The sequence below is a fragment of the Pipistrellus hanaki genome (genome assembly GCF_964339955.1).
Source record: "Pipistrellus hanaki genome assembly, chromosome: 5".
NCBI classification, from domain to species: Eukaryota; Metazoa; Chordata; class Mammalia; order Chiroptera; family Vespertilionidae; genus Pipistrellus; species Pipistrellus hanaki.
This window is the reverse complement of record NC_140507.1, coordinates 80,343,150-80,369,028: the sequence shown is the minus strand read 5'-3', so window position 1 is coordinate 80,369,028 and position 25,879 is coordinate 80,343,150. Positions and strand designations below refer to the sequence as shown.

At 56.6% G+C, this 25,879-nt stretch overlaps 2 protein-coding genes across 3 annotated transcripts in view; both read right to left on the bottom strand.

Moving 5' to 3' along the window:
• Nucleotides 1-673: 673 nt before the first annotated feature.
• Nucleotides 674-4,023, bottom strand: F2RL3 (F2R like thrombin or trypsin receptor 3). Its single transcript, XM_084883262.1, has 2 exons — nucleotides 3,862-4,023; nucleotides 674-3,592 (listed from the first exon to the last, which is right to left on the bottom strand). Exons 1-2 carry the CDS (start codon nucleotides 3,968-3,970, stop codon nucleotides 2,529-2,531), a joined length of 1,173 nt encoding a protein of 390 aa, XP_084739388.1. The 5' UTR covers nucleotides 3,971-4,023; the 3' UTR covers nucleotides 674-2,528.
• A 2,994-nt stretch (nucleotides 4,024-7,017) lies between these two features.
• Nucleotides 7,018-25,879, bottom strand: part of SIN3B (SIN3 transcription regulator family member B) — a 38,035-nt gene continuing 19,173 nt past the window's right edge. For both annotated transcript variants that reach the window (XM_084885841.1, XM_084885842.1), the window contains exons 7-19: nucleotides 25,158-25,247; nucleotides 24,596-24,714; nucleotides 22,791-22,998; nucleotides 20,777-20,893; nucleotides 19,280-19,518; nucleotides 18,434-18,617; nucleotides 15,993-16,638; nucleotides 15,393-15,562; nucleotides 11,973-12,146; nucleotides 11,583-11,675; nucleotides 9,757-9,851; nucleotides 8,858-9,062; nucleotides 7,018-8,735 (exon numbers count right to left, since the gene is read on the bottom strand). In XM_084885841.1, the coding sequence (XP_084741967.1) occupies nucleotides 8,505-8,735; nucleotides 8,858-9,062; nucleotides 9,757-9,851; nucleotides 11,583-11,675; nucleotides 11,973-12,146; nucleotides 15,393-15,562; nucleotides 15,993-16,638; nucleotides 18,434-18,617; nucleotides 19,280-19,518; nucleotides 20,777-20,893; nucleotides 22,791-22,998; nucleotides 24,596-24,714; nucleotides 25,158-25,247 (2,571 nt within the window). In that variant the 3' untranslated portion in view covers nucleotides 7,018-8,504. The remainder of the gene's footprint in view (nucleotides 8,736-8,857; nucleotides 9,063-9,756; nucleotides 9,852-11,582; nucleotides 11,676-11,972; nucleotides 12,147-15,392; nucleotides 15,563-15,992; nucleotides 16,639-18,433; nucleotides 18,618-19,279; nucleotides 19,519-20,776; nucleotides 20,894-22,790; nucleotides 22,999-24,595; nucleotides 24,715-25,157; nucleotides 25,248-25,879) is intronic.

Here is a 25,879-nt window from a genome sequence, read left to right as displayed (position 1 = left end):
AGGTGGGGAGGAGGGCGCTGCACACCAGCACCCCAAGATTCCCGAGCTTTTGTAAGAAATGACACCGATAGAGAGTTCCTAGGACCCCCACCGGATGCCCCCAGTGGTAACATCCTAGAAAACAAACTTCATCGCACCAGGCTCCTGGTGACCTGACACTTCCCCAGAATGTGTGTGTGTGTGTGTGTGTGTGTGTGTGTCCCCGGGCTGCCCCCTCACCAGCTCCTTTCCTCCAGACCAGAGACACAGGCCCAATGTGAACCCAGGAATGACCCCAACCCCGTGCCCTAGGGGCTTGCTAACCCCACAGCTGATGCCTCGGTGGCTGCTGCCTTTCCCCGTGTGGCGCCTCCTCCCACTCAGTTCAGAACAGCTGGGGGGTGGGGGTCTGAAGCCCCCTGCCCCCAGGTGCACAGCCTTCCCCCTTAAGTTCCGTCCTCCCCCCCTCCCCCTCCCCCCCGTCCGGTGGGCGGGGAGTTAATCCCAAATGAGAAGAGAAAGCAGAGGTCAGGTTAAAGGGGAGAGGGACAGCAGGAGACTGAGCCTGCGGCTCCCAAGGATGGGCTGCAAGCAGAGTGGGGGTTTCCACAGCGATTGCTCAGGAGACACCCTGAACCCTGGAACGGGAAGCTGGGCTTCTGAGAACAAGAACCTCTAAGCAGGTTCCCCCGCCTGGGCCATGGGGGTGGGAGGGTCTGAACCTTCTGGAGGGGTTCTCGGGCGGGTCCAGGGCTCCATCAGCCTGTCTCGTCCCCACCTGGACACAGAACAGCCGGTGGGCCAGGGAACCTGCATTTCCCCTTTTGGTTTCCTGGGGCTGCTGTAACCAAGTACCACAAACCAGATGGCTTACAACAACAGACGTTTATTATCTCAATCCTGGAGGCCGGAAGTTTAATATCAGGTTGTGGGCCTGAGGGAGGGTCCCTCCCAGGCTGCTCTCCCAGGTTTGGTGGCTGCCAGCAACCCTTGTGCTTAGCATGTGGCCACCATCTCTGACTCCATGGTCACACAGCCTTTCCCCCTGTGTCTCTGTGTCTTCTTATAAGAACACCAGTGGCCCGGTGCACGAATTCGTGCACATTAAAAGGAAATTAATTAGAAGAAATATTTTAATATCACTATTCGCCCTCTCTGTATAATAAAAGTGTCAACCAAATTCACGATTGACAGCAACAGAAACACACTCATGCAATTGGCGCCAGCAAGAGCTTTATATGTATTGTGCATGCACAAGTCAACTTAGCCTTTTCCTATATAATAAAAGGTTAATATGCAAATTGACCCTAACAGCAGAATGACCAGGAACGACTGGTTGCTATGATGTGCAGTGACCACCAGGGGACAGTGTAGGGTGTGCTCCCTGGTGGTCAGTGCACTTTCACAGGGGGAGCATCACTCAGCCAGAAGCCGGCTCATGGCTGGCCAGCACAGCAGTGGTGGTAGGAACCAGGGGGCCTAAGCCATTAGTTGGACATCCCTTGAGGGCTCCCAGGCTGCCAGAGGGATGTCTGCCAAGTTAGGCCTGATTCCTCAGGGAGCAGGCCTAAGCCAGCAGGTAGACACCCCCCGAGGGGTCCCGAACTGCCAGAGGGTGCAGGCCTGGTTGAGGGGCCCCCTGAATGCATGAAGTTTTGTGCACTGGGCCTCAGCAACACAGCAATATCAACACGAAGCACATTATTACTGTAGATCACGCAGGGAGAAAAAAAGGTAAAATATTTAACTGCAGCAGTGTTTGACTATCTTCTATGCAACAAGAAAACCTGAAGTCATTTTGAAGGTCCACCATTTCTTACTTCTATTCAGTCAGGCCATATTTCTAAGCTTTCTACATCTCTGTTTTCCGGCTAATGAAAAAATAGGATTCCACTGAGTCTCCTATCTACCTACTCCAGGACTTCTGTGAGGATCAAATGAGATGAGGCATGGAAAAACGCTTCACAGACATTTGATTAAAGTGGAAAATGTTTCCACCTGGCTATAAAGCAAGTCGTGTTTCTGGGTTGAAGAAACTGCAAGGAGGCTAGTTGCTAGAGAGAGGAAGCTGGGTGTTGCTACATGATATCATTACCTGGAGCCCACGGCTGTGCTGGGCTGTGGGACACATTTTGCATCATGGGGTCTCGGCAGCATTGGCTGTGATTTGGTGGGCTGTCGCTCTGGGGTGGTGGCAGGGCCTGTGTCTCACTTGGGGGAAGCTGAATGTTGCTTTGTGGGCGTCAGATCAGTGGTGCTGTTTCTCTGTTTGCGTCACAGCAGCTCCTGTGTTGAGCGTCTGCCCCTTGATGGTCAGTGCACATCATAGGGACCAGTCCGATGGTCGGGCACTTAGCATATTAGCCTTTTATATATATAGATTAGCCGATCCTACTCCAATGTGACCTCATCTCAACTAATGACACCTGCATAGAACCTATTTCCATACGAGCTCATTAGAGGTTCCCGAGGGACACGAATTTGGCGGGAGAGCCATTCAACCCAGGACAAGCCCTCCTCGTTGCTCTGCCTCCTGAGGGGAGGGGCCGTCAGACGAGCGATGAGGACCTGGTGCCCGTCGCCGGGCTGCCCCTCTCCTTGGAGACCGTGGTGGAGACCGGCACCCAGCAGAGCAACGCTTCCCGCACCTTGTCCCTGAATTCGGTCGACACGTAGTAGTAGATGAAGGGGTCCACGCAGCTGTTGAGGGTGCTGAACGCCAGGCTGAGCATGTAGGCGGCGTACAGGTTCCCCCAGTCCTCCGGGCCCGGGTCCGAGTAGTGCAGCAGCAGCAGCACGTTGCTGGGCGCGAAGAAGGCCAGGGCCGAGGCCAGCACCAGCGCCGTCAGCCTCAGCGCGTGGCAGTAGCGCTGGCCTTCGGTGGCCAGCGAGCACAGGGTAGCCCCGTAGCAGAGCAGCATGGCTAGCAGGGGCAGGAGGCAGCCCACCACGGCCAGGCAGATGAAGGTGGGCCGCCAGTAGGAGGCCTGGGCGTCCAGGGGCAGCGCGTCGTGGCACAGCACGTGATCCGATCTCGGCAGCCCGAAGGTCTGCTGCCGCAGCCCCAGGGGCAGCACCAGGGCGGCCGCCACCAGCCAGGCCGCGGTGCAGAGCCCGGTGGCCAGGCACCGGCCTCGCAGGGCGCGGGCCCGCAGTGGGTGCACCACGGCCAGGTAGCGGTCCAGGCTGATGGCGGCCAGCAGCAGCATGGAACAGTACATGTGGCCGTAGAGCGCCGCCGTGTCCAGGCGGCAGGCGGCCTCGCCGAAGGGCCAGCGCTGGCCCCGGAGGTGGTAGGTGATGCGGGGCGGCAGGGTCAGGGCCAGCAGCAGGTCGGCGGCCGCCAGGTTCATGAGCAGCAGCGTGGACGGCAGCCGGGGCACGCGCGTGGCCAGCACCCACAGGGCCAGGCCGTTGGCGGGCAGCCCCACCAGCAGGGCCAGCCCGTAGAGAGCGGGCACCAGCCCCGTGGCCACCCAGCCCAGCAGCAGCGCCTGCGAGCTTTCCGGAAGCTCCAGAGTGTTGCTGCCGTTGGGACAGAGCCGGCCGGGGAAGGAGCGAGGTAGGCATCCTGCTGGTCCCCGGGGCGTGGTCCAAGGTCCCCGCTGGACACCTGGGGGAGGGAACAGGGATGGAGGCGTCATCTCCTGCCTCTCAACCAGCCCTCCTGCTGGGTGGTGGCCCCCTCCGCCCCCCGAGGGGCTGCAGCCCAGGCCCCAGCTCGCAGGAGCCCCCACGTCCGTGGGACAGAGTTGGACACGGAAAAACCCTTTCCCCGTGGGCTCAGGGCTGAGCTGGAGGGCGCCCCGGTCCCGTGTCCTTCCGCCCATCTCTGATGCGCCCCCCGCAGTCCCACGGCAGCACACACACGGTGTCACTCACCGTCTCCTCTCCCTGTGCTCCATTCTTCATCGTAGACACTGGGAGTCGGGGTGCCGCCCTCCAGGCGGGACCCCAGGGCCAGGGGCCACAGCAGCAGGAGCGCCCACATGCTATTGGGGCCGGGCGCTGGCTGCTCTGGGCGTCAGCCAGCTGGCCTCGGGCTTCCTATCTGCTGGACCCCCACCCCCAGCTTCCTGAGTGGAGGCCGGGGAGCGGGCAGGGCCCAGTGAGATAACCCAGCCCCTGCCCCCAGCCGGCCCGGGGGAGGCCCGCGGATGACCTGAGTGGCCTGGTGGCTCCTTTGGGCCACAGTGTCTGGCAGAGGTGCCTCACGGGGTTCGAGTGCTGGGCCAGTAAGACGGGAGGAAGTCTCAGGCGGCAGCAGCCCCTGGCCAGACCAGGAAGCCTGTGGGGCCAAGTGGTCACTTCCTGCTGGCCAGTCACAGCTGCTGTTCTCACAGCAGCCCAGGCCTCCAGGTCACGTCCTGCCTGCATCAGGAGCCCTTCCTGAAACCTCGTCTCTCTCTCTTTCTGGTGGGCAAGACCAGAGTCCTGCCTTTCAGGTCATAGGTCAGAGCAGGTGAACCCCCTGTCCCCCCACATGCGCCCAAGCCCCCGGGGGCCTCTGTGAGGTCTGCCCTGCCTTCTCTCCTCCTCTCCCACTACCCAGCACGACCCCCTGGGCACGGGCAGAGTGAGGTGCCGAGAGGAGAAGGCGCCTTGCGAGCTGGGTCTGCGGGGGAGTGCCGAGGAGCGTGAGCCCCGTTGTCCGGCGGCCCTGACAGGGGAGCCTGGCACAGCCACCTCTGGGTGATGTCTGTCCTTAGTTCTCGAAGCGTCTTTTCTCCTGCCCTGGCCCCACCTCAGCCTGGGCCCCAGGAGTGCTTGGGAGGGATGGACACACACGTCCACATCTGAGCCCGCGGGAGGCAGCAGGCCAGCCCAGGTCGGGACGCCGGAGCCACTGCCCAGGGGCCCTCCTTCCTCTGCCCCCCACGTTCCTAAATTCTGATGGGGGCCACTGTGCCGATGAAGAAACGGAGGCTCAGAGGGAGGGCATTCCTCTCTCCCGCACCCGAACCCCCACCCCCATCCCCCTCGAGGGCCTAGAGAAGCCTCCAGCAGGCCTGCCTGGGGGGCTGGAACTCAGGGGCCTCGGTTCTGTGTGGTCAGCACTGGGCCGTGGGCCTGGGTCTGGAAGTAGGACCCCAAGGGGCAGTGGGAGGTGACAGAGGGGTCAGATGTGGTGTGTCTTGGCACAGCAACCCTAATCTCATCACGCTCAGGGACACAGACCCGCAGGAAGTGACTGAGCAGTTTGGACGTGGCCAGAGGCTGAGATGCCGAGTCCCTGCCCCCAGCCCGGTGAGGGGGACTGAGGCCTGGAGCACCCGCGCTGGGCAGCGTCCCAGCCAGCTCTCCCATTCGGAGTGGCTCCCACCAGTAACACACTCAGGCCATGCCTCCGTCTCCGGACAGCGCACAACTGATGCCCTCAGCTCAGGAAAACCAGGATGGGGACCCTGCCACCCTCCGGGGATCTTGTGCTGGGGATGCTGGGGCGGGACACTGGGCCAGGGCAGATGGGGAGCCCCAGGAGGGTGGTCTGACTCAGGAGTTCCGTGTCCTGGAATTTATGGCAGACACGTGCGCGCAGGAAGGTATCTGTACAGGGGCTATTACCAGGAAGGCGGGGGTGGGGGAGAGGGAGGGAGGGAAGGGGTTGCTCACTGACAGCCCCCATGGAGACAACCTGTGCCGGCTGAAAGAAGGGACCCCAAACGGAGGAGTCAGCTGCTGTCCTGTCCCAACTGGGTGACCAGTGGCACAGGTGTCCGCTCCCCCGCCTCCACGCAGGAAGCTGGGGGTGGGGGTCCAGCAGAAGGAAGCCCAAGGCCAGCTGGCTGACGCCCAGAGCAGCCGGTGCTGGCACTGGCCCCGATGCATGTGGGTGCTCCTGCTGCTATGGCCCCTGGCCCTGGGATTCCGCCCTGAGGGTGGCACCCCGAACCCCAGGGTCCTGAGGGCTGGAGCACAGGGGCAGCTGCCTTTGGGGAGAGGGGCTTGGGCCCCTACTCCTTCGTTGTACTATCGGGATTTTCTGTACATATGTCACTTTCCATAAAAACTTACGTTTTTAAAAAGGCAGAAAGGTAGCTTCAAAACGGAAGGAAATTCTGACACATGCTACAAGGATAAACCTGAGGACATTGTAAGCCAGGCACAAAAGGACACACACATGCTACATGGATAAACCTTGAGGACATTATAAGCCAGACACAAAAGGACATACACTGCATGCTTCCACATATCCGAGGTTCCTAGTCAGATCCAGGGACAGAAATGGAATGGTGGGTGCCAGAATCCAAGCTAGTACAAGCCTCCTTCTCCAAGCTGCCCGCTACCGACATTCTGGAGGGGGAGGCGGGGACCATGAGGGGCCCCACGTGGGTGGAGGGCCCCCTGGGAGGCAGCAACAGCCAATCAGGGCGTGGACAACTCCTGGGAGAGGATTGGCCAGGTGGGCAGGGCGGTGCCAACTGGGCTCAGGAACCTGACAGGTGGGGTCTGGAGGTGGGCACTGGGCATGGCTGAGGGGAGGCAGGTACATGGTGCAGCTAGAGGGCACAGCCAGTTCCCTGGCGGCAGTGCAAGAGGTGCCAGCTGAAAGGCCCCCCTGAGAGAGGTGGGGGCTCCCCTGATCCTTGAAGGGGAGCCAGCAGGTGGGAGGGCTCCTAGAGATGTTCAGAGGACAGTGATGGGGAAGAAGGGAGAGGTGGAAGGGGGTGGCCCCAGAGGTAGAGTATGGAGGGTGGTTTTGTGGGGCAGATGTCCCATTTGCCTCCCATGAGCCTCGGGACTTGGCATCAGACGCACAAGGGCAGAGAAAACTCAGACACTGGGTGCTGTAACTGGTTTTTGCAAGCGCAACATTAGAAGGCAACACTTCACATTTCTACTGAACATAGAAACTGAACTGGAATGTTCTAGAAAATGCTCTGGTATGAGGTGGAGAACCGCCGTGGGAAATTACCTGGGAGGTCCGGGACCCCTGTGCGCAGGTGCAGACACTGTGGTCCCGCTGCCTGAACTCACTGGGCGGGAAAAGCCGCCCTGGGATTCGCTAACCGGAAATAACGGATGGAGGCTCACAGCTTCAGGTCAATATTTAATTGTTCACTTTAATGTGCAAATAAATAGAAAAGGAAACTACATTCAAAACAGCTGCAAAGGAAGTTCAAGCCCCAGAAGAGAAATCTTCAAAAACCAGAGAGAGCTCCTTAGAAGCATGCAGGGGAGGGGATCAGGGGTTTGGCAAACACCCAGGCGCCCGCGAGGCACAGGGCGGCCTCACGGGGCTGGTGCCGGAGTTCGGTGAGTCCCCTTCTTACAAAACAGGGTTCAGACAAAGTGCCTGGGTTACACTGGAGGGAACAGGGCAGGGAGACCCCAGGAGGGTAAGCAAGCCTGGGCCCAGAGTCAAAGGCTTCGCCAACCTCGAGTTCCACAGGCAACTTCTAGAACACGCCTCCACCGCGGGAGCCGCGGGTTTGGCACAGCTCAGCGGGAGGCGAGGCGGCGGGGCAGAGCTGCACGGGGACTGCTTCCGGCCCGCCTGTCAGTGGGTCCCGCTCAGTATGATGTTGCCAGAGGCCCGGCCCGGGCTGCTCGTGTGCAGTTTTAAGGAGCTGGTCCCCAGCCTGAATTGCTTGGCATTCTTGGCCCAGAAAGCCACGGTCGCCTCTGCAGAACAGTCGCCCCAGCTCCCCCCGCCCCCCAATACCTAGTGGCAACGGCAGGAACAGCGGTGTCGGGTGGGCATGAAGAGGCTCCCACTCCCTAGAAGCCTTGGGACGTGGTTGTTGGAGAAGTTACCACCACTGAGCGCGCGCAAAGGAATAAATAGGTGTGTGCACCTGTCTTTCTAGGATGTCCGTCTTGGTACACAATCCATCCTGGAGCCCCCCATGGCCACTCACTGGGGGCCGAGCCCTGCCCCTCACAGACCCAGAGTCCGGCTGCTGGATCAATGCAGGGTTTGGCGAGTCTTCTTCCCAGTGGGGTCTTCTGGGCCATTCGGATGCCCTGCCCACACCACACCTAACAGTTCGGCTTATAAAACAACGAGGATCCGAGCACTGGCGTGGCCAAGCTGATGCCCAGTCAGATCTGGGCACTGCCCAACTCCTTTTATGCTGGGAGCTCTCGAATGTCGGCCCCTCCCAAACATGTGCCCTCACATGGCTGGTCACTGGCTTTCCCAGGTGCCCTGTGCACATAACAACCAGCGCAGCCCTGCCCAGAGATTTGGCACATGCGATGTGAGTGCCTGGCAGGTGAGTGAACACAACTGCTTGCTCCTCAGGCAGTGGGTGGATCCTCCCGTTTCTGCTGGGGACTGAGCCCCAAGTTCAAGCGCAGGGGGTTCAGGTTTGGCACAGGACTGGCCCAAAGGAGGCTGAGGAGCTGAGTGATGGCAGCACAGGGCTGCAAGCTGACACAACCCTTCTCTGGAGCGGCAGCCTGGAGCAGCAAGGCTGGGGAATGCTCCCTTCCCTCGGGTGGTTCATAAAAATGCTGACGACACCCAGGCCTGAGAAAGCAACCACACCGAACTGTGTTGCGATGGCTGCTCAGGTGCATCAGGGGGAGGCAGGGCGGCGGCTGTACTGCACGCGGTAGCGGGTCACAGGCAGGCCGTGCACGTGGGCCGTCTCGCAGAGTGTCTTGCAGGGCACCATGTCCTCATCCTCTTCGCCCATCAGCCAGTCCTGCACCAGGCCAGCTGCCTCCACAGTCACGTTGTCCTCCAGCCAGCGGCTGTGCCATTCCTCAAAGTGCTGGTGGTGCCGCAGCAGAACCAGGGGCTGTACCTGTCAGGTGGGTGGAGTGGAGTCAAGAGACCGGGCGCCCAGCTGGCTGTGGGACGGGAGCCTGGGCGCTGATACGCGGCCGTGGGCGAGGCCCCGGGTCCCGGGCGGGGTGGGAGGCGTACCTGTTTGGCTCGGCCAAGGGTCCCCCGGCGGTACATGCAGTCCTCGGAGCTGACAGTGAACATCATCTTGTGGGAGCTGAGCTTGAAGCGGCAGTCCATGTTGCAGGCGCTCTCCACCCCCACCAACCGCTTCCAGGAGCTCTTGGCCTCGCCACGCAGTGCCCGCACCTGCTCACATTGCCACCTGTGGAATTTCTTGAGGTTCCTGAGGGTCACAGGAGGATTTGCAGATTAGGAAATCCGTGGCTGGATTTCCCAAGGGTAAGGGAGATTCAAGAGAGGCAAAAAAACACGACCCAGACCCTTTAATCCAGAGAAAACCAACCCGTCACCCAGGGTGCTCGGGGCCCCAGGAGGAGCTGCCTGGCCAGCCCTGTCGGCTCCTCTCGCTTGTTTCCTATGTGCCTCCGACATGGAGCCCCTCACCCAGGACCCCTTCCCCACCCCCACCCTCCCAGACTTGGTCCCATCTCCCTCCTATCAGTGGGCCTGGGACCCCACCCCCAGGCTGGCTCCCACCTGGCAATGGGTCCCCACAAACCTCAACACCAACCAATAGTCCCCACTGATCTTAGTCCATTGTCTCAACTTGGCCTGAGATCTGGCCCTGCCTGCCTCAGGTCCAGGGTCTAATGACGCTGGCACTCCCGTCCCTGGCCTGATGGCTGCCATTTCCGGGAGCTTCTCCCTCCAGGGACTCACCCCCTCCTCCCAGCACCTCTGTTCCCACAGGTAGGGCAGCCCCCTCTCCGGAGATGACAGCAGGACTGCTCTGCTCCCCCCAGACCTCAGGAGGGCACAGCACACCTCGTACATCAGGTGCCCAAGGAGTGTCCCCAGACGAAGGAAACCGTCTTTGGCCTCAGGTAAAGACACAGGGCCTCTGTGGCTCCTCTCACCTCTGCAGGAACACGGGCTTCAGGAGGAAGCCCTCGGTGGGGGAGCTGGACGCACCCTCGGTCCCCACGTACTGCTCCATGTACCGAGCCAGGTGCTGGGGGGACAGGAGACATGGCGTGACCTCCTGCGTAAGGGCTCCTCAGCCAGGACCCTGAGCTCAGGGCTCCTGGGCATGCGTTAGGGGGATGGTGGCTGTTGAAGACCATGATGTGTGATGGAAACCAGACTGCAGCTGGGGCGGGACATTCATACCAGCTACGAGACACTTTATGGCATTTTTGGGGTTAAGTTGAGAAGTCCCTTCTGTGTGACAACCTATTCATCTAGTTCACACAGGGGACGGGGACCCCCTTATGGAGGAATCAAGATCAGATGGACATCGGGACGCGAGCAGCAGTAAAGAAGGAAAGAGCAGGTCACAGGTGGGAGAGAGCAGGGGGTGGGGCTGGGAGGGGCCACCTAGGTCCAGTGGGGCATGGTGGTGTCCAGTGACCATCTGCTCACCGCCCTGTTAAAGCCAGAGGCTCCTCCAGACATGAGCTTAATAAAACCACATTTGCTGGAAACTTCTGGAAGGTGTGAGGTATGCAGGCCTCCACCTCACTGTCTCAGAGCTTCCTCTGTGAGGGAGTCCAGAGGCAGGCTGGGAGGGGAGCCCTTGCAGCCGCGGTGAGTGCCCCCAGCTCTGGGAAGGAGGCTTGGGCTTACCGGCCCTGGAGTGAGGGCGCCGAGTGTCACTGCACCTGCCCATGTCTGCAGACACAAAGCTCCTGAGCGGACAGGATGCTCCAGATCCTGCTGACTGACTCAGGTCAAAAAGGCACCTTTTTGAAGTAGGATTCCTTTCGACGTCCTTACTTATTTGTACTGCTTGACTCCAGAAAAGGTCTGACACAGCTACGTGTCAGGGGACCAATCGCTGTGGTTTCTCTGAGAACAAGCAATTCCTGGAATGTGGAATCTTTGGTGATAAAACCAGGAATGTCCCAGGTAAACTGGGACAAGCTGTTCACTATTGTGAGTTGAATTGTGTCCCCAAAAAAGACATGTCTAAGCCCTGGCCCCTGGTACCAGTTAATGTGATCTCATTTGGAAACAGAGTAATCAAGGTGAGGTGAGGTCACACTGGAGGAAGGTGGGCCCTAACCTAATGCCTGGGGTCCTTGTAAGAGCAGAAAACAGCCGGGACCGGTTTGGCTCAATGGATAGAGCATCGGCTTGGGGACTGAAGGGCCCCCGGTTCGATTCCGGTCAAGGGCATGTACCTTGGTTGCGGGCATATCCCCAGTGGGGGGTGTGCAAGAGGCAGCTGATCGATGACTCTCTCTCATCGATGTTTCTAGCTCTCTGTCTCTCTCCTTTCCTCTCTGTACAAAAATCAATAAAATATATTAAAAAAAAAAAAAAAAAAAAAAAAAACAGAGCAGAAAACAAACAGAGGGGAAGCGTCTTGTCTAGTGGAATGTGTGACTCAGAGTGTGGCCAGGCGGATGTTCTCCTGGTGATTAAGGCTAGTGACCTGGAGCCCTGAGCTTTATGCAGAGTGCAGAGGTCACACGCTTGGGTGACCATGGCGGCTGCAGGCTCAACTGGGATGGCTTGGTGTCTACAGCATGTGGGAGGACTCAGGACCCAGGGTCCTTTCTAGGACACACCCGGACTCCTGAGGGGTTGTCTGCAACTCTGGCCCTCCCTCGGGCTCCCAGAGAGCACGGGGCCTGTGCTTGTGCACGTGGCTCTTGGGGTGGGAACTCCACGATGCTGACCATGGCTTCCCCTGGCCCCAGAGTGTGCACAAGGCAGAGCACAGGGCCGTCGTCCTCACCTGGACCTCCACAGGGTCTTCTGACTGCGCTTCCTCGGTGTCCAGGAGCTCAATGGTCATAATCACCTGCCCTTTGCGCTGAAGGAACATCACCTGGGGAAGGTGGGGGACAATGCCTGAGGCCACAGAACAGTCTAAGCCGACACAGGAGGAGGTCACAGCTCATCCATTAGCCACCTTTGCCAGCCTCTGGGCCAGACCCTTCCTCCAGGGATCATGGGCCGGTACCCACCTCATGGGCCCGTGGTGCCCTGAGGCCAGGACCAGCATCCAGAGGCCCAGTTCAGGCAATCCTGCCCCCAGGCCAGAGCACAATGGCCGGCCCCTCCTGTTTGGGGCATTCCCCGTGCTCCCCTGTCTCACATGGGCCAGAGCACGGCTATCTCTCACCTTGAAGCAGTTCTCATCAGCCATGCAGCGCTCGGCCTTCCACTGGTAGCTGGTCTCCCTGGCGGCGCGGACGCAGCGGGAGGACAGGTTGCCCCCGGCGGCGCCCCGCTTCTTCTCGTTCAGGTAGAGCTCCACCACCTTCAGGCAGATATCGTCACTCACGAGGTGGTGCAGCTGGCGGGGAGGAGAGCGGGTGGGTGCCTGGAGCGTGTGCCCGTCAGCAGGGGGAGCAGTTTCCAGCACACCGCCTGCTGCAGTCCCCACCTCACCCAAAGACGACGTGGTCAAGTCCATGAAATGGGGTGAAGGCCAGGATCAGATGGACCATGCAGAGCGAGTACCTTGGCACAGGGTGCAGAGCAGACCAGAGCAGAAAACCTAGCCCAGATCAGACTACAACAGATAAGAGCGGACCAGTCCAGAGCCAAGCAGACCAGTTCAAACTAGACCAGACCAGCAAACCCTGCTTGGGTTTGAGAAACATATGGAATAAATGCAAAAGAAAATGTTCCAAAATGGGGATCGTAATATCTGAGAGTGGTGGGATGGAGGGAGGTTATTTTCCCTAAATTTTCAGCAATACACACAATGAATTCCTACAAACATTTAAAACCTTAAGGTTTAAGAAGAAATGAATAACGGAGACAGCTGAGGCACAGGGTCAGATGGAGCTGTGAGTCGGCCCTGCCACCACGAGCTGTAGCAGGGCCTTGGGTTCTGCCCCAAGTGTCTCGGATCTAATATGGTGCCTGGCCCATGGAAAGTTCCCCCAAATAGTGGCTGCTGTTACTGAAAACAAGAAATGCTAATAATAATGAAGGCAAAGGGTGTGGCTGTGTCCCCTCTAAGTAAGTTACAGGTGTCAGCATGGGAGAGGCCGGTGAGCAATCTGGCCCAGGCATTTCTGGTGGGGGCTGATGAAGCCACAGCTCTGGGGTGAAGTGAACCTGCCCCAGGGGTGAACTGCTGCTCTACAGCAGCGGTTCTCAATCTGTAGGTCGAGACCTACAGGCTGAGAACCGCTAGCAGGGTCGCCTAAGACCATCGGAAAAGACAGATATTTACATTATGAACAGTAGCAAAATTACAGTTATGAAGTAGCAACGAAAATAATTTTATGGTTGGGAATCAGCACAAGAGGACCTGTATTAAAGGGTCACGGCATTAGAAAGGTTGAGAACCACTGATTTAAACACAGTTCAAGACAGGAACTCTATCTCAGCATCAGAAATCAGGGCAGTGGGTGCCCATGGTGAGGAGTAGCTGGGAGGGGTAGTGAGTGAGGGCAGCCACATGTGAAGACCCTCCGAGCCACCCACTTAGGATTGGGGCACTTTTCTGTGTGTGTATTTCAATGAGAAATTTTCATAACCTCGAAGGAAATGGCTTTTCTAGAATGTTCCCAATGACTGTATGTGGGTGGGAGATTTTACTGGCTTCTCTTCCACTTGAAGTGAACAGTCTTAGTTGGTAATCAGGAAACAAAGGTCAAGCTGAAGAACACCACCAGCAGGACACATGTCCCAGGAACACACCAACCTGTCTGGGGCTTTGTTTATATTTTATGACTCATTTCCTCTCCTTGACATTTCTATTGCCGGTGTTTTGCTACTAAAAGTGATACTGAATGCTGAGGAACGTCACTGATAGCCGCCCCACGCCCCTACAAGTGGTCCACAATTCTTTACACACTGCCAAGTTACCCTCACAAAACGTTTGTTAGCAGGGACTCAAATTCATGTTCACAAGTATTACCCACAACTGCCAAAAGGTGGCAGCAAGGCAGGTGCCCACCCATGGATGAATGAATGAATGAATGAACACAATGTGGTCCAGTCTGCAATGGAATATTACTCAGCCATGAAGAGGAAAGAAGCACTGACATGATACAATGTGGATGAACCTTGAAAACATCTTGCCCGGTAATAGAAGTCAGACCACATATTGTATGATTCCATGTATATGAAATACCAGAATGGGTAAACACAGAGACAGAAAGCAGATTGGTGGTAGTCAGGAGCTGGCAAAGGGGAAAGGAGAGTGACTGCTAACGGGCACAGGGCTTCTTTTTGGGGTGATAGAAATGTTCTGGAACTAGACAAAGGTGAAGACTGTATAACACTGTCAATGTACTAAATGCTATTGAATTATTCACTTTAAAATGGCTAACGTGCCCTGCCAGTGTGGCTCAGCGGTTGACCATCGACCCATGAACTGAGAAGTCACTTGCTCAATTTCCAATCACAGCACTGTCCAGGTTTTGGGCTTGACCCCCAGTGAGGGACGTGCAGGAGGCAGCTGATCAATGCTTCTCATTGATGTTTCTATTTCTCTATCCCTACCTCCTCTTCTCTCTCTAAATTCAATTTAAAAACCCTATATAATAAAAACCTAAATGCTAAGTGTCCAGTCCTCTGTTCAACCAAAGTGTAATCCTATCTAATAAAGAGGGAATATGCTAATTGACTACCACGCCCTCAAAGATGGCGGCACCCACAGCCACAGATGGTGGCGCCCAGTCCCTTCAGCTCTGTGCGCCTGCCTCTGGAGTCCCCCAGTCCCCTCAGCACACCAGGGCTGGCCCAAGGTACAGGCAAGCTGTGGATGGTGGCTGCCCAGCCGCCCAGGGCCAGCCCGAGGCTCAGGCAAGACTGAGGCTTGCACTGACAGCAGTGGCAGCAGCAGAGGTGTGATGGGGCATTGCCTTCCTGATAGCTAGGTTGCCTCCGGCTCCCAGATTGTGAGAGGGGGCAGACCGGGCTAAGGGACCCCCGCTCCAGTGCATGAATTTTCATGCACTGGGCCTCTAGTATGCTAATGATATGCTAAGGCCGCTCAACCACTTGCTATAATGTGTACTGACCACTAGGGGGCAGACAGTCAACTGGTTAACCAGTCTCTATGACGTGCACTGACCACTAGGGGGCAGATGCTCCGACTGATAGGTTAACTTGCTGCTGAGCTAGACAGGAACATGCCCTGGAGCTCTCCCACTGTCCCTCCCTGAATGACCAACCTCCCGCATCCCTCCCCGGCCCGGATAGTGCACTGGTGGGGTCCCTTGGCCTGGCCTAGGCCTTCTCGCAATCCAGGAACCCTCGAGAGATGTCAGAGAGCTGGTTTTGTCCAATCTCGCAGGCTAGACCAAGGAACCCCACTGGTGCATGAATTCATGCACCAGGCCTCTAGTAAATAAAATATAAAATAAATAAAATAAAACGGTTATTAACATTGTGTTATGTGAATTCTACACTGGTTAAAAAAAAAGGAAAGAAGCTGGCATGGGACCAACCACACAGCATGAGTGATAGGAGGGCACGTTTTCAAAGCTGGGGACTGGCAGAGTCTTGAGGAGGTGCTGTCGCCCCATGTGCCAGGCCTCCTGTCACTCTCCTCGCTGCCCACCCTGCGCCCGCTCACCTGGCGCGCGATGCTCTGCACCAGCTTGTCCATGGTGAAGCCGACGTAGGCGTGGATGGTGAACATCTCGCGCAGTGTGTCCTCATACTGCGTGGGGTCGATGCTGCCATCCAGCAGGCTACGCACCATATCCAGGAAGGCCGGGTAGTATTCCTCCAGCTCCACCTCACCTAAGGGTGGGCGGAGACAGGTCACAGGGCTGCAACCACAAGGAGAATCCCGAATCTCCATGGAATCAAGCAGCCACGCTCCCGCCTCCCACGCTCGGGCTTCTTAATGTTGGCCCGACTCCAGGACGGAAGCTTGAGTGGCAGTGGCTGCCCGGGGCCCAGCTCAGGAGGCAGGCATGACATGGCCTGGCCAGGAGATGCCCGTTCCCTGCTCCTACCACAGCACCACGGCCAGAAGCGGTGCTACTGCTTGGGGAGGCTAGGAATAGGAAGGGTGTTCGAGACTATTATTTTTGTGACTTCTCATTTGAGATATTGTGATTATTTCAAAATGAAAAGCCAGGAAAAAACACAAGGGGACATTTCTGATCATAAGCTGTGAGCTGAAACCCTTCTCATCCGTGGGCTCTGACAGGGGCGGGGGACTCACTGGGCTGCTTCAGCCGCAGCTCCATGGCGGGGTCATTGCCCTTTTCCCGCCGGCCCTCGCAGAGCAGCTTCTCCCTCTCCTTCTCCGTCCGGTACTCCAGGAGCTGCTTCTGCGCCTGGCGGTAGATCTTCAGCAGCCGGGAGCACAGGGTCTGGTGGAGGCGCAGGAAGAAGTACCAGTTGTTGTTGGCGAAGAAGAGGCTGTAGACGTCATCCATGGGCTGCTGTGGCGGCGGTGGTAATGGCGGCGGCAGTGGCGGTGGAGGTGGCGGCGGTGGCTGTTGCTCAGGGGTGGAGCCCTCGCCGGCGGGCCCCTTCTCCACCGGGGGGCTGCTCTGTGGCCCCGGCGCTGGCTTCTTCCGGTCACCAGGTTCCGCACTCTGCCCCTGGGGGCTCCCCCGGCCCTCGTCAGCGGAGTCCTCAGATGCCCCTAGGTCCAGGTGCTGGGAGAAGAAGAGGCTGGGCACAAACTGGTGCACCAGCTGGTGGATGGTGCCCTGGTCCTCCTTCTGGATGGCTGGCTGCCGCTTCACGTAGTAGCTGATGAGAGCGGCCGCATCCTCCAGGATCTGCCTGTCCTCGTACACGAAGATGAGGTGTGGTTCACTGGAGGGGGCGCTGCGGCCCTCCGAGTGTTGCTCCTGGTGCTGGGAACAGGGAGAATGTCAGGCAGGAGAAACCCGCTAAGAGAACCCAAGATTTACACCCTCAGCTTTAACAGTGTCACACTGCTCAGCGCCAGGATCCGAACAGGGCCAACCTCCCTCCCACCACCAATGCCTGCAGCAGTGCCCTGGTTACCAAATTCCAGCTGACCCGAGGTGCCCAGTCCAAGCTCTCCATGGGGTGAGGCTGGCTGAGGGTAGACCCTGGGCCTCTCTGCCCACCATCATTCATTCATGGATGCTCAGCTAGACCACGAAGACCTGGGACTACTTACATGTCAGCCTCCTCTCCTGCAGCCTTTCACACCTGGCGCATACCCTGCCTCTGCCCCCCCCCCCCCCCCACCACACACACACACACACCAGTCCCTCCACAGTTCTCCTATCACCCTGCTGCGCAGGCCTCCTACCTGGCCACTCCAACTACTCTCCTCACCCAGTTTAGAGCAATATGGCGAGAGGAGAACGGCCAGCTGTATCACCCCCACCAGGTCCAACCACACCGGTCAGCAGAGAACTCCAGCCCCTGGCATGCAGTCCTGCAGCCTCCTCTGATGCTTCAGGAGTGCAGGACCTTTGCCTGAGCCTGTTTACTCTTTCTCCCTGGAGAACCACGCTTCTGGGTTCAGCCCTCTCCTCAGTCTTTAGCTAATCTTTCTTCCAGAAAACCTAGACAGTGACTACTTCCTCCAGACTGCCTGGGCATGTGGGGGACGGGGGACGTCTAGGTTCTTGGAGAAACTGAGTATGGATGCATCCCTGAGGGTAGAGCCTCCTGAGGGCAGGACAGGGGGAGGGAGGAGGCACAGGCTGTTCCTCAAACAGAACTAGTGACTGGCACGAAAAAGAGATGGGCCCTCTGTGCCCTGGTCCTCATGAGCTAATACCCCCTTCCCCTCTGCCCTCAAGGGAAGAGCCAAGAACTCAGTGGTCAGTGGTGGGTCTGTTGGGCTACATCATCACCCCCAGTTGACAAAGTACCGTAGACCCAGTTGGTGGGGAGAGGTCGCAGGCTTTAAGGTCCTTCCTCAAGTGAGGAGGGCAGACAAGCTGAAGAGTAGGGCCTGGGGCTAGGGGCTGGGCGCTGCAGGGGGGAGGGTGCCCCTGGGGAGGGAGGCTGAAGGGCTTGCTGCTTATGTGAAAAGGGAGTAAATGACTCTGCCCAGGCAAGTGCTCAGCCATCAATGCTGCTCTGTCCCCGTCTCCTGGGCTCAGCTGGCAACCTCCCTGAGAGCCGGCCCCCCCCCACCCCCCCGCTCCCCCCCAGGGGCCTCCATCTCCCGGCCAGGCCGCTTCCTACATGCGTTTTTCACAGGTCAGATTCTCACAGCCTGAGAGCCCAGCCCTGCCTCAGTTATGTGGTTCGGGGTGCATGAGCCTAGACGGTCCAAGACTGGCAAGAGGACACGGTGCAGCTGCTGGAGGTGAAGCCCTAGGGCCAGAGCTCTGGTCTCCTGTGACTTTTTGTGCCCGACTCCTCACTGAGGAAACTGAAATTTGGATAACAGTTCTGCATAGGATGGTCTGTGAGCAGGGGTTCTATAGGATGTTCCTTCTGGGGGTTCAAGTGCCATCTGGTACCCACTGGCTATGCAGAAAGGAAAGCTGCTGGCACCAGGCATCTGAAGGAAGGCCATCAAGGCCCACGAGGGGAGGGAGGAGGGAAGAGCCCGGTCCTCCCTTGTCTGTGCTACGGAAACCTCCACCCTCACCCCTACACAGCCGAGAGGGCAATGCCACCATCCCGCCTCCCCACTGGGAAACAGGAGGGCCTCACCTCGTCATAGACGCTCTCAATCTCGTTGAGCAAGCTCTTGGAGCGAAGGGCCTTGGTGTCGTTCTGCTTGAAGTTCACTGCCTGGTGGTCCAGGGACTTGAGGTATGCCTTCTCATACTGCTCCCGCCAGATCTTGTTGAAGCCCTGCTGGGCCTCCCGCCACTCCTCCTCCTTGGCCTTCAGCCTGTGGGGGCCAGAGGGGCTCAGCACAAGGACAGCACGGGCACAGCCTGTGACACCGCCTGAGTCACCCCTGCACCAGGACCAGCCTGTCTTCCACCCACAGACTAGCCATGTGGGACAACCAGCTCCGGGCTTGTCTGTACTGAATAAAGGAGGGAGCCATGGTCCTGGAGGACCAATGAGGACCGTTTTATGGTTTCTGAAACATGCTGCCACAGAACCAACCTCCTCCCTGTCCTGGCTTCTGCCCCTGACCATACTCCATGTAGCTGTTGGCTCAACTGTGAACCCCATGAGGGAAGGGACTGTGTGGGTTTCACTCAGCTCTGCAACCCCAGGGCCAAGCACAGCACCCAACGGGGCAGCACTTAATACCTGACTATCACGGAGAGTTCCTAAGACACAATGCTAAATACAAGGCAAGCTGTGAGACAGGTTGCACTCTTCATGTTTCGCCCTAATTGTGTGTGTGGTGGCCGAAGGACTAGGACAGGTGTTAACCGTGCTTTCCTCCCGGGAGGAGACCAGGAAGACGAAGGAAGAATGAGACTCTCAGGAAGGCAGCCTGAGGCCCTAGGGGTCTCTCCCCCCACGCGCCCCCCCCCTTGTGATGACACCTGTGACCGACACTAATGAGCGCCCAGGGGCCCGAGCTGAGGGAACCTTTTGAGAACGACCGGGACAGCAGTGACAGGGTTTTTCTTGAGGCTCTCGATGATCTCAGGAGCCTTGTCCCCGTAGATGCGGTGGATGGCGCGACGCTGGATCACCTCCGACGTGCCCCCCAGACAGTCGTCCAGCCGGAACTTATCCTGGTCTTCTGGCGCCATCCGGGACAGCTTCTTCTGCACGCTTTCTAACACTCGGATGGTGGCCAGGTTGGTCTCCAGGACGACGTCTAACTATGGAGAGGAAGGCGGGCAGGGGTCAGTGGGGCCCTGGGGAAGAGCCTGGCCTGGCAGAAGGGATGGTTGGACGGAGCTAACAAGCTGCATGTCTGAGGGGTGTGACAGGCATTAGAAGGTGGGGCCCTGAGCAAGTGAGGCTGATTACTGGCTGGGATCGTCAGGGGAGGCACAAGTGCAGGACCTGGTGCTGAGGGATGAGAACCACAGGCCATTCACTGCTGGCCGACTCCCTGTACAGGCACAGAGAGCAAGCTCTGCTTGGCAAAAAAGGGAACAGACCGTGGTGCCCTCAGCCCCTGGAAGTCTCTCAGGGCATGTGCAGGGGGAGCCAATCACATACCACGTGATTCTTTGTGCCACAGTGAGAGATAAAGGGACAGGTCAGTGTTGCCAGGGGTCGAAGCTGGGCGGGGCTGGCAGGGAGGTGTTCAGACATAAAGGGCAGAAGGAAGGGTCCTGGGGGTAAGGAGCCGCTCAGTATCTTGGCTGTGGTGGTGAATACAGGAACACGCAGAGCTGAACACACATGTATGTACAATTCAATACATGCATGCCACATATGCACACAGAAATACAGCCTAAGGGGGCAAATGTGCCAATGTCACTGACCTCGATATAGTATTGTGACAGCGACTTATAAGCTGTTACCACGGGGGAAGGGAACCTGATTGCTGCATGTCAGCAAAATTTTCAAAAAATTACCTTAAGCTAACTTAATTTTTAAAATGTGTTTTTATTGATTTTTAGAGAAAGAGGAAGGGATAGGGTCAGAGAGATAGAAACATCGATGAGATAGCAACACCATCGATCAGCTGCCTCTTGTACAACCCCCACAAGGGATTGAGCCCAAAACCCGCATGTGCCCTGACCAGGAATTGAACCCACAACCTCTCGGCTCCTGGGTCAACACTCAACCACTGAGCCACACTGGCCAGGCAAGCTAACTTAACTTTAATTAAAGAAATTAAATTCAAATACATTGCCTAGCCGGCCCGAAGGAAAGCAAGGCAGAAGAGATCTGTGAGGGCCTGCCCTGTTGGAAAGTGCTGGCATCCCTGACACTCAAGAGGAGACGGGGGTGGGGTGGGTGGGGAGGTTAAGAAGGGTCGGAATACATCCCAGGATGGAGGGAGATGAGCAGGGGAGAGCGAGGGCAGTGCCATGGAGCATGGGGGACAAGGCACACTCCATGTCCCCACCATCCTGGCCAGACTCAGGGCCACCCGAGGGCCCACCGCACCAGCATACACACCTCAAAACGCTCGTCCTCACAGCGGTGCAGCTGTTCCTCGTAGGGTGTCTTCTTAGAGCTGACAAAGGTGGAGTCCTCTGACCAAGACGGGAACGAGACCCAGGTGTCGTTCAGCACCTGCATCAAGAGAAAATGCTGTTACCCCAGGCAACAAGCCCTGGCTGCCAGAACTGTTTACTGTACTGTTCAGTGTAGGAAATATAAGAAGTAATATCACCTTGATTTTACAGGAAATTCCCTTATCATACAAACAGTAAATGTGGTCAGGTGAACCCATCATAGTATTTCAGGGGTTGGCAAACTTTCTCTGTAAAAAGGCAGATAATGCATACTCCCGCTGGACTGGCTCCTCAACTCATCCTAGATGATAAAAGGCTAATACGCAAATCGACCAAACGGCAGAACGACTGGTGGCTACGATACACACTGACCATCAGACACTCAACACAGGAGCTGTCCCCTGGTGGTCAGTGCGCTCCCACAGGGGAAGCACCGCTCAGCCAGAAGCTGGCTCACAACTGGCAAGTGCATTGGTGGCGGAAGTCAGACATCCCGAGGGCTCCCGAGGGTTCCCAGACTGCGAGAGGGCGCAGGCCAGGCTAAGGGACTTCACCCCCCACCCCCGCCCCACTGCCAAGTGCACAAGTAGAATTTTAAAAAGTGTAAGCAAGTGCCAAGCAGCCACCGACCCTGAACCAGTCAGGATAGGAAGAAGATCAGAGAGGGAGGGACCTGTCATGCACATACATGCCAATGAGAACTACCCCTCCAGGAAGTCCATCTTCTCAGGGCAAAGCCCTCAGCACGATACACTTATGAATCAGAGCTTCTAACCTAACCATGGACTCATTCCATGGATCTGTCTACGCCACAAAGCAGGCATCACATGCCTGGGCTCCCATCTCGTTTCGGCCAGATGCTTACTAGGATCAAAAACTGTCAGTGATTTCCCAGCCACCTGAGACATGGAAATCTACCTCAATAATTGTAAAAATGAGCCTGGCCAGTGTGGCTCGGTGGTTGAGCATTGACCTATGAATTGGGAGGTCCCAGTTCAATTCCGGGTCAGGGCACATGCCTGGGTTGTGGGCTCAATCCCCAGAGTGGGAGGCAGCCGATCGATGATTCTCACTCAAAATTGATATTTCTCTTTCCCCATCTCTTTTCCTCTCTAAAATCAAGAAAAATATATATTAAAGCCCTTGCTGTTTTGGCTCAGTGGAGAGAGACTGGGCCTGTGGGCTGAACGGTCCCAGGTTCAATTCTAGTCAAGGGCATGTGCTCAAATTTCAGGCTCAATCCCCAGTAGGAGGCATGCAGGAGGCAGCTGATTGGTGATTCTCTCTCATCACTGATGTTTCTATCTCTCTCTCCCCCTCTCCCTTCCTCTCTGAAATCAATAAAAATATTTTAAGTATATATATTTAAAAGCCAGATAATAAATATTTCAAGTTTTGTGGGGACTACTCAATTCTGCTTTAGTCTTAGTAAAGTAGTCACAGGCAATATGCAAATCAATGGGCGTAGCTGTGTGACAATAAAATTTGATTGACAAACACAACCAATGGACCAGCTTTGGCCTGGGATTTGGCCCACAGGCAGTTCCTTGCTGATCCCTGGAACCCAGCAGGCACTCTTGAATTCTGGATATACAGTAACAGCCTGTCCTCTAACCCTGAAGAAGCATTCAATTGTCACACTAAACAAAAACATCCTGAGGGCAGTGAACCCAGGACAGAGCAGGCTCAGCAAATGATGGAAGTGCCAACCCTATGCTGGTGCCGTGGGCTCCATGGCTTACCAAAACTGCCAACAGGGCAGGAAACTCACCTCTGCTCAGGTATTTTGTTTTGCCACATCCCTGAACATCCCCTACTCAACATTTAGGGGGCTGACATTCAGTCTTTCATCTGATATATGATAATGATGGGTGTGTTTTTTGTTTGTTTGTTTTTTCTGGGGGGGAGGAGGAGAACATGCACCACACAAGCCAACGTAAGCCCCAGGGAGCTACCTCCTTGCAGATGGCCGTCCTCCCACTGCACCTGGGCTGCTGATAAGTTTTGGGGAGCGCCCGATAGCTGGATCCAATCCGCTTGCAAGATGAATAGTCGATTTCCCGGCTTATTCCATCCCCAGATCTGTCGCTCATGGGCGGGGCGAATGATAGTTCCTTCACCCCCAGGAAGGACTTGAATTGTGCAAAAAGTTCAGGAAATTTCCTTCAGAATTAAAAACAAATGGTAAGTTGGCACCCCCAGGGCTTTCTGGGAGGGATCTAGAGTTTTCAGAATGGCTCCACAAAGACATCTGTGGTTAAAGATGGTCAGAATGCAAACTCAGGGAGGAGAGGCATAAGTCCCCACTTGGGAGTGAATCTGTCCCCCAAAACTTTGTCGCCAGTCAGGCCCCCCACTTGAGGAGGCCTTGAAACACTCTGGAAAAGACAGCCTAGACTGGCAGAAGCTGGGTACAATGCTCCTTGACTGGAAGAGGCCAGGGTCGACCAACCTGCCCACACCTGTCTTTGTAGATCAAGTTTTACTGGCACAGTGACGTCCATCCTGACACACTGCTTGTGGCTTCTTTTGCACAATGCCAGAGTTGGGTAGTCCTAGTCCTGGCCCTTAAAGATCAGTCTGCCAAGCTCTGTTCTGGAGTCTTTCTCCCCCAGTGGGGAGACGCTCCTAGGAACACCCTCTATGGATACATTCTCCTGAGTCAAAATGTAACCGCCATGCTCATCGATGGGAAGGTTTTCGTGCAATCCACCCGTGTCACCTGGATTTATGTTTAAATGAGTGTCAAAGGCCACCTCATGAGTGCAGTCACTATGACAGCTGGCACCGTGATCCTGCCGTAACAGCCAGGCAGGCTCCTCCCCTGGGGTTTTCTTTGGGGCTAAATAGGTCACAAATACAGTTGTATATAACACACACTCACCATATTATGGATTCTATTTGAAGGGACTTACGCGCAGAGCCCACATGGAGCTTTCTGAAACTGAGGTCAGACTGGCTAAGAAACCTGCCCAACATGACGGGCTGGTGAGGGGAGGCAACGCCGGGACCTGGCCAGCTCCCCTCCCTAAAGCTCACTGTGCACGAACCGTGGTTGCCAGCCGGTGGTCTGTGAGGTCCGAAAGGTTGGCAACCGCTGTCCTAGAACATCCCCACCTTCCCAGCTGCTGCCCGAGCCTGGGGCTGCAGCCCACACACTGAGCAGGATGTGCTGGAAGCTGGTCATTAACAGTGTTTCTCTTTGGGTGGCCGGGATGCCAGTCAGTCTTTCATTCTTCCTGCAATTTCTGATTGTTAGAATTTAAAAGCCTACATTGAATCTCCAGGGTGGAAAAGCTGATCCTGATTCCATTTATATAACACTTTTGTTGTGTAGGTGTTAGAGATGGAGCACAGAGGTGGTTGCCAGGGACCTGTGGCAGGGACTGAAGCAGGAAGCAAGAGGGACACAGGCTTGGATATCAAAGGTTTTGTGGTTCTGGAGCCATTGAGTATCATGACTGTAGTGAGACGCACTTCCTTCCCAGGTGATAGAATGTACGCACGCACACTCGTGCAAACTAGAACTAGGGAAACCTGCACAGATGGGTGGGTTGCCGGAGTGTCACCACCCTGGTTGTGGAGAACCAGAACTAGGGTCTGTGTTCTTTCTCACTACTGCCGGTGAGTCTACAACAATCTCCACAACAATCTCCACTTAAAGACAGTATAAAAAAAGTACATATCATCTTTCAAAACAACAGCCCAAAGACAGGTGGACAGAGTTTACGTGTGGAGCGCCTGGCGCAGTGTTGCTCACCCTAAAAACGGGCTGACGAGCTGGAGGAGCTCGGAGCCGGACACGAGCTCCTGGTTGAAGAGTGCGATGCAGCGAAGGAAGTTCTCATAGACCTCCTGGCTCTTCAGGACCCTGCGCACCTGCAGGGAGAGTACGTCAGGAGGCTTTGCGGGCCCGGCCCCTGTGCCAACTTGGCTTAGCCATCACTAGGTACACCAAGTCACCAACACAGGCTTGCTCTAAAGTGACTGGCCGTGGTCTGCACGGCAACGCTCTCCTTGAGCATTCACAGTTCAGACAGCACGGGCCATCTCGCTGTTCAGGCCACCGACCCCGTGGGAGCCCCAGCATGAGCTCTGCTTTACAAGTCACACAGCTGGGGATGTGTGTTCTCAAACCTGGCTCGGCCCGAGCTCTGATGCCCACAGTGCACCACCTGCCATCAGTTCAATGATGGCCCACACTCCCTTCCACTGTGAAAGCTGGTGCCAGGCCCTCCTCCCAGACCCACGCAAGAGCTCCCCTCCTCCCCTGCTCCCTTCCCAGAAGCTCCCGCTCTGCACACCCGAGTCCCACCAGTCACCTTGTCAAAGAAGGAGAACTCCTGCAGAGTCCCGTACTTCCCCACGGCAGCGATGGACAGGTCCTTGGTACCACGCAGCTTCATTTTCTTCTGTGGAGGGAAATTCGTGTGTCAGTGCTGAGCATCCATCTTTGTCAGCCGGCACGGCCAGCACTGGGTTCTGCTGACAAACTGTCACTGGGTGCTGGATGAGGTCTGCCCAGGACCCCTGTGGATGACCGTCTCAGACCCACTCACCTCCACGGCCTAGTGAAGGGTGAAGGTCATGGGACTGCCCCACCCATAATCTGAGATCTAAGTCTCCACAGTTTAGGGTAGGGGTGTCGAACTCAATCAGAGAAGGGGCCAAAATCTAAAATCCAGCCTAAATCGCGGGCCCGAATGGTTTACTGAACAGTCATAAACTGACAATATCATAAACTGACAGCGGAGTGCAGTGATGACAGCGCGGGGCGGGCCACATTGCAAGGCCTGGCGGGCTGGATTTGGCCCGCGGGCCTTGTGTTTGACACATGTGGTTTAGGGCTTTTGAAAACAGGCAGAAACACCATGAAGTTGGAATAGCAAGAGGGCTATAACCCTGGATACAATATCAGAAACCCTGCCCTGCCCGTTATACCCTGTGAGCCATGGCTGTGATCTTCCCAGGGACAGGAAGACGACAGCACTGCTGGGATCCCAGAGGCCCAGGTTTTAAGTCTCTGGAAGGTTTTTGTCTCTAA

Excerpts from the sequence above, each read along its gene's own strand:
- F2RL3 (XM_084883262.1), bottom strand. The coding sequence starts at position 3,970 with ATGTGGGCGCTCCTGCTGCTGTGGCCCCTGGCCCTGGGGTCCCGCCTG. Across the intron at positions 3,593-3,861 it reads GAGCACAGGGAGAGGAGACG|GTGTCCAGCGGGGACCTTGG; the intron begins GTGAGTGACACC and ends TCCCTCCCCCAG.